This window comes from Arachis ipaensis, chromosome B09, assembly GCF_000816755.2.
Source record: "Arachis ipaensis cultivar K30076 chromosome B09, Araip1.1, whole genome shotgun sequence".
NCBI lineage: Eukaryota > Viridiplantae > Streptophyta > Magnoliopsida > Fabales > Fabaceae > Arachis > Arachis ipaensis.
The window spans coordinates 9,314,089-9,328,689 of record NC_029793.2 but is presented as its reverse complement, the minus strand read 5'-3'; the positions used below and the strand labels follow the sequence as shown (position 1 = coordinate 9,328,689).

Sequence of the window (14,601 nt, the reverse complement as noted above, 5' to 3'; positions counted from 1 at the left end):
ATATTCTCAAATTAAAATTTTATTTTTTAATATCAAAATTTAAAAACTAAATTTTTTATAACACAATTTCTCAATATAAGACATAACTCTCTATATAAAATCATTCTCTGAATGCCAATTTTTATCACAAAACAAAGCTAACCTCTTTATTTGAATCAGCAAGAATTAGTGAAAAAAGTACAAAATTCAGATATGATATATTATACAATAATCACCACAGTCGGACATTATTATGTACAACATATTATGAGTCTACATTCTAAAGCAACTCAGATCAGAAGCAACAAAGATGCAATAGTGATACAAACAACAGCTATGGTGGCAACAATTGAACCTTGATCAAGTGATTTCTGTAAACTTGTTCTTGAGAAATGCTGGTAAGCCAAATACACTGCAATCAATAATGAAATGATAGCCACTCCTTTTGTGTCCCTAACAAAGACAATAACATTGAATCGTTTTATGAAAAAGAGGCAATGGCTTAATGAACTCAAAACCCAAAAAGATGGATTTGCTTACCTAAATCTTATGACCTCATAAGGGGAAAGAATGACCAAGAGAAGTGCTAGAAATGGCAACTCAAGTTCACCTTGAAATAAAGATCCAGCAGAAAATTTTTCATTCAATTAGTTTTTGAAAGTATGAAGAACAAAATAAACAGAAATTATTTTAATTATTTACAGCAAAAATAAGATATTAAGCCCATCCAAAAGTTCCATCCAGGAGCTCTTTCTTTGAAAAACCAATGACTTTATCATTTGAAGAATTGGGTCTCTTTCAAAGCCAATGTTCTTAAGATAAGGTATATCTGCCAATGAGTTTTAGCTCAAGTGACATATGTTCTCCTTTCTTATTAAGAGGTCTCAAGTTCGAGTCTCATCTAGTGCAAACTTGACCAAGAAAAAGGAGATTTTATGTGTGTGTGGGTGTGGTGTGTGTGATAAGGTAGATCTGTTAGCTTCAAGCTTTTCAGATGTGGAACAACTCCTAAGCTTTCAATCTTAGCAAGCCTTTCAAGAGGCACCAATTCTCGAAAAGAACCATTATTCAAGCATAGATTCTTCATATTAGAATTGCTATAAAGGAAAGAATACAGAATTTTAGTATCCTTCAGTCTAGATAATTGAAGCTCTTCTAGATTATCCCTTCGATAATCATAGTTAGTCGATGACGTTGCATGTCTCGACTCAATTTGAATTGACTTCAAATTGTTCAGTACCTACAATGGAATAAATCATGACAGAAAAATTAATTTATTAGCATGCATAAAGTTAAATATATCAAAATGCAAATTTATGCACGTATTCTACGCTATTTTAATTGGGGTTTAGTTGTGACCATATCTTAACTTATCCGATCATGAAAAATATTTTATTTGATTTTTTTTTCAATGGTTAAAGGTTAAATCCAAAAAGGAATAAACAAAACATGTCACTAGTAATTAATAATAAAACATATATATATATATTATATATATAGACCCATAATCTTCTATCAAACCTCAGAGACATTATATTTTTATTTGATGATAATGTAAAAGAGTTTAATTCACAATCATGCCCATTAAATCTAATCAATTTTATTTTATTCTAATTTATTTTTCTTATGCTATTATGAAATAACAATAGAAATAAGACTTTAAAGGTATTGTTATTACTGTTTTAGGAAAGAGGGCAGGCTTTGTTTGTTCATCTATGATTTCTTCTCTGAATGGTTTCATGTTGTCACATTGTTCAATAGACAAGTTGTTCAATGTTAAAAAATTTATTCCATAAGCTCCTGAATAGAAGAAGAGGAGACTTCAAACTGTAATTAAAAATTAATCAAACATATTCAAGCAAAAAAAAAGGACATTTAACTTAAAAATTAAACAAATGTAATTTGCCCATCATACTCAATGCTCAAGGTAAAGCAACTGTTTAAGTTTAACCATTCCAGCAAGGTCATGCATTGATTGTTGCAAATATATAAATCATACTCAATGCTCAAGGTAAAGCAACTGTTTAAGTTTAACCATTCTAGCAAGGTCATGCATTGATTGTTGCAAATATATAAAGCAAGCTGTGCTATATTAGCCAATAATATGACAATTCACCATGAAGACTGTTATTATTGAGCCTTCTAAAAATAATTTAAGCAAATTAAACTCAAGACTTTCAATACCTGTTGCTTCTTAATTTTGGACTGCATATACTCAATTATCCCATTAATAGTCCAATTAGGAATGATATCAATCTTGGATATCAAGGAAACAATATCTCAACAGCTCCACGATTGCCCCTTGCAATCGCAACTTATATTGGCTTAACACCATCCTGAAATGCAAACAAATTCAAATTTTACTCCAAATATTAACAAAACCACAGTGTTTACAACAACCAGAAGCACTCCATTTGACAATGACGAAAAAATGAATGATACTGAAAAGTTTGGATAGATCATGGAGACACAAACTAAAGAAAGAAACTAAGATAGGATATTTTGTATCTGAGCAGAAAATAATAATAGAGACAGAGTTAAAATAAAATGAAAACAACATAAGAGTACCTGATCAACAAACAGATCCTAACAAACTCCTTAACAAGGTCTTCTCTTATACTATTAGGATAGTTCCTAGGAGGATTTTTCAAAAGAGAATGAAATGCCAATATATAGCGGAAGACTTTCAATATATTTATATTCTAACTGAGTGCAAGTTTTATAAACAGCACAAGGTATTTTTATAAATACATATGATAAAAGAGTCTTTCACGTGGGACAAAATTACATCCTTTCAACTCACATTATATATACATTATATATAGTGGTAGAAATAGATATATCAAATGATTTTTAAATAGCATGAAATTTTATAGAGATATCTATAAGATAAAAAATTAGTAAGATAAAAAATAGGCATTTGAGAGCTTACCACAAGGTAGTAAGATACCTTCAGACACCAATGGTGAGTGCTTTTATTGTAAAATTCGAAGACCAATCATCTCAAAATCAAAATATTAAGCTTTAGTCATGAGCACTGTACCTAGGGGTGTTCATAAAAAAACTAAAATATGGTTAACCGGTTAAAAAATTATAACAATATTTTAGTTAACCAATTTAATAAAATAATTTTAAAAATCATATCTATATTTTTTAGAATTGGTTAACTAAAACTAAATTAAAAAAACGGTTTTTAACCGGTTAACCAAAACTAAAACCAAATTAAAATCAAAACCTAATTAAAACTGGTTTTATTCAAACTCCAAAATTAGTTTTTACATACTCTCTCTCTCTCTCTCTCTCTCTTTCTCTCTCACACTCTCTCATTCTCCCTCTCTTCTCTCTTTCTCCCCCTCTTCTCTCTCTTTTTACCTTATCTCTCTCCCTTCTCTATCTCTTCCTCTCTCTCCTTTCCCTCTTTCTCACCTTCCTTTCTCTTTCCCCCTTACTCTTTCTCTTTCTCTCTCCCTCATCTCTCTCTTCTTCTCTCTTTCTCTTTTTTTTCTCTCTCTTCTCTCTAAAGAGGCAGAGAGAAAGGAGGAGAGTGAGAGAAGAGAAAAAGAGAGAAGAGAAGGAGAAAGAGAGAAGGAGAAGAGAGAGGAAGAGAGAGAAATGATGGAGAGAGAGTGCAAGGGAGAGAGAGAGGGGAGAAGAGAGGAGAGAGTGGAAGAAAAGGAAAGACAAAGAGAGAGAGAGAGAGAGTGAGTGAGTGAGAAAAAGAGCAGAAGAGAGAGAGAGGAGGAGGAGAGAGATTATGAAAGAGAAAGAGAGAGAGAAAGAGGAAAAAAAGAGAGAGAGATGAAGAGAGAGAGAGAAAGAGGAGAGAGAGAAGAAGAGAGAGATGAGGAAGAGAGAGTGAGAGAGAAAGAGAGAGATAGAGGAAAAGAAAGAGGAAGAGAGAGGAGAGGGGGAGAGGGGGGATAAAGAGAGAGAAAGAGAGGGAGAGTGAGAGGAAGACAGAGGGAGAAGGGAGAAAGAGGGGAAGAAGGGAGAGGGAGAGAAAAGAAGAGAGAGAGAAGGGAGAGAGAGAGGGGAAGGAGATATAAAATCTTTTTTTTTTAATGTGTTAAAACTAGTTTTAGCTTATAAATTAGTTTAAACTGATTTTTTCAATTAAAACTGGTTTTATTTTTATGAACTCTCTCTCTTCCTCTCCCTCTTTCTATCCTCCTCTCTCTCCCCTATCTCTCTCTTTCCCCTTCTCTTTCTCTCTCTCTCTCTCCCTCCCTTCTCTCTCTCTCTCTCTCTCTCTCTCCCTTTTTCTCCACCTTGCCTTTCTCTCTTGTCTCTCTCTCCTTCTCTCCCACTCTCTACTTTGCTCTCCCCCTCTCTCTCTTTCTTTCCTTCTCTCTTTGTCTCTCTCTCCTTCTCTCCCCCTCTCTCTCTTTCTCTCCCTCTCTCTCCTTCGCTCTCTGATAAACCCCCTTTTTAGGGTTAATCTTGTATTGAATTTAGAGCATTTTGATAACCTTTCCTCACATTTATTCAATGAATTAGCATAGTTTTGTGATTGTCTCCTTATTAGTGCTTAAATGTGAAAACATACTTTGTAGACCTTTAATTTGATAGTTTTAATCTTCCTTTGATTCCACTAGATGCTTTGATGTGTTTGCTAGTGATTTCAGATTGAAAAGGGCTAGGAAAGGATCAAAGGAGTGAAAGGAAAGCATACAAAGTGGAGAAATCATGAAAAGCCAAAGATTTGGAGAAAGCCCATGGACGCGCGCGCGCACGGTGCGCTCCGCGTGGATTGTGAAAAGCTCTAGGGGCGCGTTGTGCGCGTATGCGCCAAAGGCCGCACATGATTCCTTTAGTCAAACACGTGCCTGGCGATTTTGGAGGGTTTCTGGCCCCATTTGGAGCTGAGTTTTTGGCGGGAAAAGGCTAAATAGATCAAGGAATGAAGGGGGAGGCATCACTCACTCATCAGAGAACACACACTACACTTTAGGCTTAGTTTTAGTTTAGTTTTTAGAGAGAGAAGCTCTCACTTCTCTCTAGGATTAGGAGTAGGATTAGGTTTAGGTCAATAATCTTAGATCTAGGTTTTAATTCATGCTTTCATCTACTTCTACTCTTCAATCCTTTGTTGTGACATTCATAATTCTTATATTCTTTTGTTGCAATTTCCTTTATGTTGTTTCTATGCTTTGATGTAGATCTACTTTTGTTCATTCTATTTTCTTTCAATTCAATTTGAGGTAATTCATGGTAATTGTGTTTCTTTTGATTGTTGTTATTAATTCCTTGCAATAATTGTTGTTAGATTCCATTGCTGTTGCCAATTTACTTTGCTTTCCTTTTATGCCTTCCAAGTGTTTGATGAAATGCTTGGTTGGATTTTAGTATAGATTTTATTCCTCTTGGCCTAGGTGGAGTAATTAGTGACGCTTGAGTTATCTAATTCCTTTGTTGATTGATAATGAGAAGTTGCTAATTGATTTGGATACCACTAAAGCTAGTCTTTCCCTTGGGAGTCGGCTAGGACTTGTGGAATCAAGTTGATTCATCCACTTGACTTTCCTCCATGGTTAGAGGTTAACTAAGTGGTAGCAATAGACAATTTGTGGTCACAATTGAGGAGGATAACTAGGATAGGATTTCTAGTTCTCATATCTTGCCAAGAGCTTTGTTAGTTGTTAGTTTATTTTCTTTGCCATTTATATTTCTTGTCTAAAACCTCAAAAACCCCAAAACACACCTCATAACCAATGACAAGGACACTTTATTGCAATTCCTAGGGAGAACAACCCGAGGTTTAAATACTTCAGTTTATAGATTTTAGGGGTTTGTACTTGTGACAAACAAATTTTTGTATGAAAGGATTATTGTTGGTTTAGAGACTATACTTGCAACGAGATTTCATTAGTGAAATTCTAACCCGTCAAAAATCCGATCATCAAAATGGCGCCGTTGCCGGGGAATTTGCAATGGTGTTATGTTATTGGTTCTTGTATATATGTGAATATTGTGAATAGGTTTGTCAATTGCTTGTTTTCTAGTTTTTGTTAGTATTATTTTGCTTTTCCACTATGAATTCTCACTTTGGCTATGAGTTTGATTCTCACTGTGTTGTAGGAAATGTGGACTTTAATGACAACATGTACCAAGGATGGAACACTTCAAGATGGGAGGAGCCTCAAGGGATTGATCACTCCTATTGGCAACAACCTTCGGATGCTTATAGGTATAACCACCATCCAAATGCATGTCAATTTGGCGGCTATGGTGACTCTTTTTGTGATAATCAAGTACTACCACCACATGCCTATGAACCTTATCCTCAGCAAGACTATCAACCATGCTCACAAGCCCATTTTTACCAAGCACCTTCTTGTGACCCACATCCATTGTATGACCAATCACCCATACCATATCCTTGTGACCATTATGAGCAAGAACCTTTAGAACCACTACAACCTTATCATGACTATTATGAAGAACCACCTCAATATATATCATCTCCATACTCCTACCAAGAAGAACCGCCTTCCCACTATGAACCCTTTGTCCAAAATAATGAACCTTTTTATCCATCCCAAACCCCAATAAATGATTCTCTCACCTTGCTACTTCAAGGACAAGAGGATATGCAAAGGAACACCCTAAAGTTTGTGACTAATTTGACTAAGGTAGTGCACTCTTTAGCCTACCAATGTTTGAACACTCAAGGTGCTTCCGTGGCCACATGTGAGAAATCAAAAGATGAGCAAAGCATGAAAGAGAGATTGGAAAATCCGGTGGAGAAGAAGGAAGAGTTGAGCTTTGTGTTGGAACAATTGGAGACGCCTAGGGTCATTGAAGAAAAGGAAGAAGTGGTTAAAGATCTAGGAGATGCGGAACCACCATGGAAGTCTCAACAACCTCCGGAGCATATAAAGATTGAAGAATATGAAAAAGGTTGATCAAGAGATGGACTCAATCATCAATGATTTCTTATCAATAATTGAATCCTCTCACATGGGACATGAAATTGAAGCTATTGAAGACAACTCAACACCAAATGATGTTGGTAATCTCATTGAAGACTCTTCCATTGAATGTAAAGATGATATGGAAGTAGATTTCACACAACCCCCTAAATTTGACTCGATTGATGATGAGGAGGAATTGAAAGAAGTCAACAAGCAAGAAGAAGATAAAAGAAGTTGTCAAGAGGTGGAAATACTCGAAGAAGAGCATAAGGAAGTCGACCTTGCATTATCTAAGTGTGGGGAGGTTTTCCTCCCTAAGTCACCATCCAACACGACATTCAAGTGGGTAAAATCTTCAAACCTAAGCTTTACTTTCTCACTTGAATATGGCTTGATTGAAACGGATGGACAACTTAGAGCTCTTTGTAGAGTTAAGGGTAAAAAGGAGTTGTGTAGTGGTTGGAGGTTGGGAATTAGGCTCATTGAGGTCAAGGCTTCAAAGCACAGGGACCATGATTGGATGAATGCTACTTTACATGGGTCTAGGGAGAAGACTTGGTGTGCTAGAGAGAATTCTATTTGTCAACCACCCGAACGGACAATTCATGAAGATCAACCAGAAGACGGGTGCGAGAATAAGATATGGGACCCCGGTTCAAAGCACGAAGACCAACTATGGGAGCTCATATCTTGGGTGAAACTCCATCCAAACTTGGTGAAGATGGTTGGAACTTCTGTCAACCATTTGAGGAGTAAAGATCCTTGGAGATTCAAGGATGAGTACAAGCATAAGCCACCATGACAAAGAGCTTCCCAAATGTCCAAATTAAGGACTTAAACTAAAAGTACTAGGTGGGAGACACCCCACCATAGTAAACTCTTTCCACTCTCTTGTAGCTTTGATTAATAAGTGAATTGAGTTACCATTGTAGGTAGTTTTCTTTCTATATACTTGTTTCAATAAGTTGGTTGTAGGTTGCTTGTGGAGCAAGTAACCCTTGCTTTTATTTGAAGATTCTCAAAAAGCCAAAAAGATTTTTGTATCCTTACAATTTTGATTGATTCTGAGCTGTAGGTAGTGTTGGGGGTATTTTGAGCTGTTTTTGCTTTTCCTGAAAAAAAAAGTGTCAAGGACGCGTACGCACGTTGTGCGCGTGCGCGTCCATACGCATATGCAGGCCCATACTTTTTTCAGAGAGTTGGGCCACTCTCACGCCAACATTGGGCCAATGACATAACCGCTTGCACGCATGCGCGCACTGCGTGCATACGTGTCGATATCCATATTTTGCAAATACGCGCGCCCGCGCACATGCCGCGTATGCGCCGATCCACTAAAACATTTTCCAGGCCACCAACCCGAGAGTTGTGCTGCACCTGGGCCAGCATTAAGCCCCTAGCCCAACTCACTAGACGCAGACGCGCACTGTACGCGTCCGCGCCCATGCCTACGCCCCTCATCTACGCGAAAGCACATCTGACGCTACCGCGCCACTCATTCATTTTTCCACCCACGCAAACGCACACAAGACGCTTCCGCGTATACCCCCATTTTCATCCATCCGTGCGGACACGCACCGTGCGCGCACACATGGATTCAAATTAATTAAACCCTAACCACGCGATGAACACAGCGCACTCGCGCACCCCCTCACCCCAACGTCTCTCCCTCTTCGTCTCACCCTCAACCTTCACTCCTCTCTGCAACAGCCGCCGAGCACCGCTGCGACCACCGCCGTCGCCACCATCATCTCCGTCTCCCCCTCTCTCTTCTTCTCTCGCTCTTTCTCTCTCCCTCGCCCCTCATTCTCACTTCTCTCACCACCTCCTCGGCCCCTTCGCTCCTCCCATAACCGCCAACGCCGCTGTGAGACCGCCGCGCCACCACCATTTTGGGCGACACTATTCCTGCCCCCTCTCTTCTTTCCCGTTCTGTTTTGCTACACCCCAGGTTCCCTATCCTCACCTCTGTTCCTGCTCTGCGTCTCTACTTTCTTTTCCATTATTTGAGTTGTTTACATTAGTTAGAAGTGGATTACATTTGATTGCTAGGCTAGTTAGATATGCATGTTTTAGTTGATCCTAGGTTGTTAGGTAGCAAGGTTGTGGTTAGATGATCCTAGGCCTGATAATTGCTCCGTTTGTGTTTATCTGTTTGAAATGAATATTCTTTGTTTGTTGAGTGATGGTTGATGAGTTGTTCTGTTTCCATGTTGATATTGCTTTGCTGCTATTTCATTGCTGCCTGCTGAATTCTGCTTGTGAACTTAAGTTTACTGCTGCATATATGCAATCCTTGCTTTTCATGTTGTTGCAAATTCTTTTGGATTCATATACTTGCATTTTACTGCTATTTGTCATCTGGGAACGTCCAATTTACTGTCGGGATGCTACCCAAATTTTTATAAACTGCTTGTTTCCAACTTGTTACCTAGAATTGAACTTGCAATTTCCACAATTAAGGTTACCTAACCTCACCAAGTTCAATTCTTGGGTTACTTGGTTAGCATCCCCGTGTCCAATTTGATTCCTGTTGATGTGCATTGGAAAAGAGTAGTTGAGGAATTATTTAGCGGTTTTCTATGTCAAGTAGCCCTCACCTCACTCATTTGAACCTTTTTGAGGCTTCACTCTTCAAAATAAGTCAAATGCTTTTTGATTCGAACTAAACTTTACATTTGACTTTAACCTGCAACCTCTCTAAAAGGCTCATTCATTTTCAATAATTAGTGATTCTCACTAGTGTGATATTCTTGATTTAAATTGTTTCAACTCGCTCTTTGTTACACATAGTGCATATTCCATATACTTACACCAATTATTACAAACCTAATGACAATGGCATTGATTGATGACTTGCTTTCAATTAATTGCTTCTGCATATTTCATCATCAATGACTGCACTTCCCTCATGATTGTGAGCATGCTTGTTTTCTTTGCTTTGTGAACTTTTCTTGATTGAGACAATGACCATCATACCCCTAACCTTTGAACTAGATTTTCTAACTTCTAACTTTTCTTACCTTACTAACCTTCATTTTTGGCTTAAGCTAATCCATTGACCATTCTTTTGGGTATGATGTTCATTGAACTTAATAAACAAGCATGATGTGTTTAATGTTGGAATTCTTGGTTTGTGACTTATCTTCTTCTCTGGTTGTGATTACTTGCTGGTGCACGAAATTGTGATCATCAATGGTGCCATCAACATGGTACGCACAATTGTAATCTCAACTCTTTATCACAACTTCGCACAACTAACCAGCAAGTGCACTGGGTCGTCCAAGTAATAAACCTTACGTGAGTAAGGGTCGATCCCACGGAGATTGTTGGTATGAAGCAAGCTATGGTCATCTTGTAAATCTCAGTCAGGCGGATTCAAATGGTTATGGATGATGAATGATTAAAAGATAAATAAAACATAAAATAAAGATAGAGATACTTATGTAATTCATTGGTGAGAATTTCAGATAAGCGTATGAAGATGCTTTGTCCCTTCCGTCTCTCTGCTTTCCTACTGTCTTCATCCAATCCTTCTTACTCCTTTCCATGGCAAGCTATATGTTGGGCATCACCATTGTCAGTGGCTACAATCCCGTCCTCTCAGTGAAAATGTTCAACGCACTCTGTCACAGCACGGCTATTCATCTGTCGGTTCTCGATCATGTCGGAATAGAATCTAGTGATTCTTTTGCGTCTGTCACTAACGCCCCACAATCACGAGTTTGAAGCTCGTCACAGTCATTCAATCCTTGAATCCTACTCAGAATACCACAGACAAGGTTTAGACCTTCCGGATTCTCAAGAATGCCGCCATTAATTCTAGCTTATACCACGAAGATTCTGATTAAGGAATCCAAGAGATAAACACTCAATCGAAGGTAGAACAGAGGTGGTTGTCAAGCACACGTTCATAGGTGAGAATGATGATGAGTGTCACGGATCATCACATTCATCAAGTTGAAGAACAAGTGATATCTTAGAACAAGAACAAGCTGAATTGAATAGAAGAACAATAGTAATTGCATTGATACTCGAGGTACAGCAGAGCTCCACACCTTAATCTATGGTGTGTAGAAACTCCACCGTTGAAAATACATAAGAACATGGTCTAGGCATGGCCATGAGGCCAGCCCCAAAACGTGATCTAAGGTAGCATAGAACTACTCAAAGATTAGACTCCAAATACAATAGCAAAAGGTCCTATTTATCCCACTTAGTGTGTGCTTGGGCTGAGCATTTTCGTGTAGAGACTTTTTTTGGAGTTAAACGCCAGCTTTTGTGCCAGTTTGGGCGTTTAACTCCCACTTTGGTGCCAGTTCCGGCGTTTAACGCTGGGAATTCTGATGCTGACTTTGAACGCCGGTTTGGGCCATCAAATCTTGGGAAAAGTATGGACTATTATATATTGCTGGAAAGCCCTGGATGTCTACTTTCCAACGCAATTGAGAGCGCGCCAATTGGGCTTCTGTAGCTCCAGAAAATCCACTTCGAGTGCATGGAGGTCAGAATCCAACAGCATCTGCAGTCCTTTTTAGCCTCTGAATCAGATTTTTGCTTAGGTCCCTCAATTTCAGCCAAAAAATACCTGAAATCATAGAAAAATACACAAACTCATAGTAAAGTCCAGAAAAGTGAATTTTAAATAAAAACTAACTAAAACATGCTAAAAACATACTAAAATCAATGCCAAAAAGCGTATAAATTATCCGCTCATCACAACACCATACTTAAATTGTTGCTTGTCCCCAAGCAACTGAAAATAAAACAGGATAAAAAGAAGAGAATATACAATGAATTCCAAAAACATCTATGAAGATCAGTATTAATTAGATGAGCGGGGTTTTTAGCTTTTTGCTTCTGAACAGTTTTGGCATCTCACTTTATCCTTTGAAGTTCAGAATGATTGGCATCTATAGGAACTCAGAATCCAGATAGTGTTACTGACTCTCCTAGTTAAGTATGTTGATTCTTGAACACAGCTACTTTATGAGTCTTGGCCGTGGCCCTAAGCACTTTGTTTTCCAGTATTAGAATCAGATACATAAATGCCACAGACACATAACTGGGTGAACCTTTTTAGATTGTGACTCAGCTTTGCTAGAGTCCCCAATTAGAGGTGTTCAGGGTTCTTAAGCACACTCTTCTTTTTGCTTTGGACCTCGACTTTAACCGCTCAGTCTCAAGTTTTCACTTGACACCTTCACGCCACAAGCACATGGTTAGGGACAGCTTGTTTTAGCCGTTTAGGCCAGGTTTTTATTCCTGTGGGCCCTCCTATCCACTGATGCTCAAAGTCTTGGATCCTTTTTATCACCCTTGCCTTTTGGTTTAAAGGGGTATTGGCTTTTTTTGCTTGCTTTTTCTCTTTTTTTTTTTTTCGCATATATCTTTTTTTTTCTGCAAGCTTTTCACTGCTTTTTCTTGCTTCAAGAATCAATTTTATGATTTTTCAGATCATCAGATAACATTTCTCCTTTTCCTTTCATTCTTTCAGGAGCCAACAGTTTTAACATTCATAAACAGTCAGATTCAAAAATATGCACTGTTCAAGCATTCATTCAGAAAAACAATAGCATTGCCACCACATCAAGATAATTAAACTGTTTTAAAATTTGAAATTCATGCACTTCTTTTTCTTTTTCAATTAAAAACATTTTTCATTTAAGAAAGACGATGGATTCATAGGACACTCATAGCTTTAAGGCATAGACACTAAGACACTAATGATCATAAGACACAAACATAGATAAACATAAGCATAAAAAATTCGAAAAACAGGAAATTAAAGAACAAGGAGATTAAAGAACGGGTCCACCTTAGTGATGGCGGCTTGTTCTTCCTCTTGAAGATCTTATGGAGTTCTTGAGCTTCTCAATGTCTCTTCCTTGCCTTTGTTGCTCCTCTCTCATGATTTTGTGATCTTCTCTATTTTCATGGAGGAGAATGGAATGTTTTTGGTGCTCCACCCTTAGTTGTCCCATGTTGGAACTCAATTCTCCTAGGGAGGTGTTGATTTTCTCCCAATGATTTTGTGGGGGGAAAGTGTATCCCTTGAGGTATCTCAGGGATTTCATGATGAGGAATTTCCTCATGCTCATGTCCATGAGTGGGATCTCTTGTTTGCTCCATCCTTTTCTTAGTGATGGGCTTGTCCTCATCAATGAGGATGTCTCTCTCTATGTTAATTCCAACTGAATTACAGAGGTGACAAATGAGATTAGGGAAGGCTAACCTTGCCGAGGTAGAGGACTTGTCCGCCACCTTATAGAGTTCTTGGGATATAACCTCATGAGCTTCTACTTCCTCTCCAATCATGATGCTATGAATCATGATGGCCCGGTCTATAGTAGCTTCGGACCGGTTACTAGTGGGAATGATTGAACGTTGGATAAACTCCAACCATCCCCTAGCCACGGGCTTGAGGTCATGCCTTCTTAAATGAACCGGCTTTCCTCTTGAATCTCTCTTCCATTGAGCGCCCTCTTCACAAATGTCTATGAGGACTTGGTCCAACCTTTTATCAAAGTTGACCCTTCTAGTGTAGGGGTGTTCATCTCCTTGCATCATGGGCAATTTGAATGCCAACCTTACATTTTTCGGACAAAAGTCTAAGAACCATTGTAAGCCAATTCTTTGGGTCCGGGTTCACACTTTGATCATGGTTCTTGGTGATCCATGCATTGGCATAGAACTCTTGAACCATTAAGTTCCCGACTTGTTGAATGGGGTTGGTAAGAATTTCCCAACCTCTTCTTCGGATCTCATGTCGGATTTCCGGATATTCACTCTTTTTGAGTTTGAAAGGGACCTCGGGGATCACCTTCTTCATGGCCACAACTTCATAGAAGTGGTCTTGATGCACCCTTGAGAGGAATCTCTCCATCTCCCATGACTCGGAGGTGGAAGCTTTTGCCTTCCCTTTCCTCTTTCTAGAGGTTTCTCCGGCCTTAGGTGCCATAAATGGTTATGGAAAAACAAAAAGCAACGCTTTTACCACACCAAACTTAGAAGGTTTGCTCGTCCTCAAGCAAAAGAAGAAAGAGAAGAGTAGAACAAGAAGAAAAATGGAGGAGATGGAGGAGGCTTTGTGGTTCGGCCAAGGGGGAGAAGAGGTATTGAGGTGATTGGTGAATTGGTGAAGAAGAGAGAGAGTGGTGGGGTAGGTGGGGATCCTGTGGGGTCCACAGATCCTGAGGTGTCAAGGATAGCTCATTCCTGCACCGAATGGCGTGCGAAAATGCCATTTCTGCCAATTCTGGCGTTAAACGCCGGGCTGCTACCCTTTTCTGGCGTTTAACGCCAGCTCCTTGCCCATTCCTGGTGTTAAACGCCAGTCTGGTGCCCCTTTCTGGCGTTAAACGCCCAGAATGGTGCCAGACTGGGCGTTAAACGCCCATTTGCTGCCCTTACTGGCGTTTAAACGCCAGCAAACTTTTTCTCCAGGGTGTGCTATTTTTTTTCTGTTTTTCATTCTGTTTTTGCTTTTTCAATTATTTTTGTGACTTCACATGATCATCAACCTACAGAAAACATAAAATAACAATGAAAAATAGATAGATATAACATTGGGTTGCCTCCCAACAAGCGCTTCTTTAATGTCAGTAGCTTGACAGTGGGCTCTCATGGAGCCTCACAGATGTTCAGAGCAATGTTGAAACCTCCCAACACCAAACTTAAAGTTTGAATGTGGGGGTTCAACACCAAA

The 14,601-nt window shown here is 38.8% G+C and overlaps 1 protein-coding gene and 1 long non-coding RNA gene across 2 annotated transcripts in view; both read right to left on the bottom strand.

Moving 5' to 3' along the window:
* LOC110266747 (cold-regulated 413 inner membrane protein 1, chloroplastic-like) lies at nucleotides 258-614 on the bottom strand (the record flags this gene model as incomplete). Its single annotated transcript, XM_021111739.1, has 2 exons — nucleotides 258-432; nucleotides 520-614. Coding segments are annotated over 2 exons (258 nt in total), but the record flags the coding sequence as incomplete, so codon positions are not given.
* The window catches only part of LOC110266550, a 28,985-nt gene continuing 17,264 nt past the window's right edge, over nucleotides 2,881-14,601 (bottom strand). The window contains exon 2 of the long non-coding RNA XR_002353956.1: nucleotides 2,881-3,022. This is a non-coding gene — a long non-coding RNA (uncharacterized LOC110266550). The remainder of the gene's footprint in view (nucleotides 3,023-14,601) is intronic.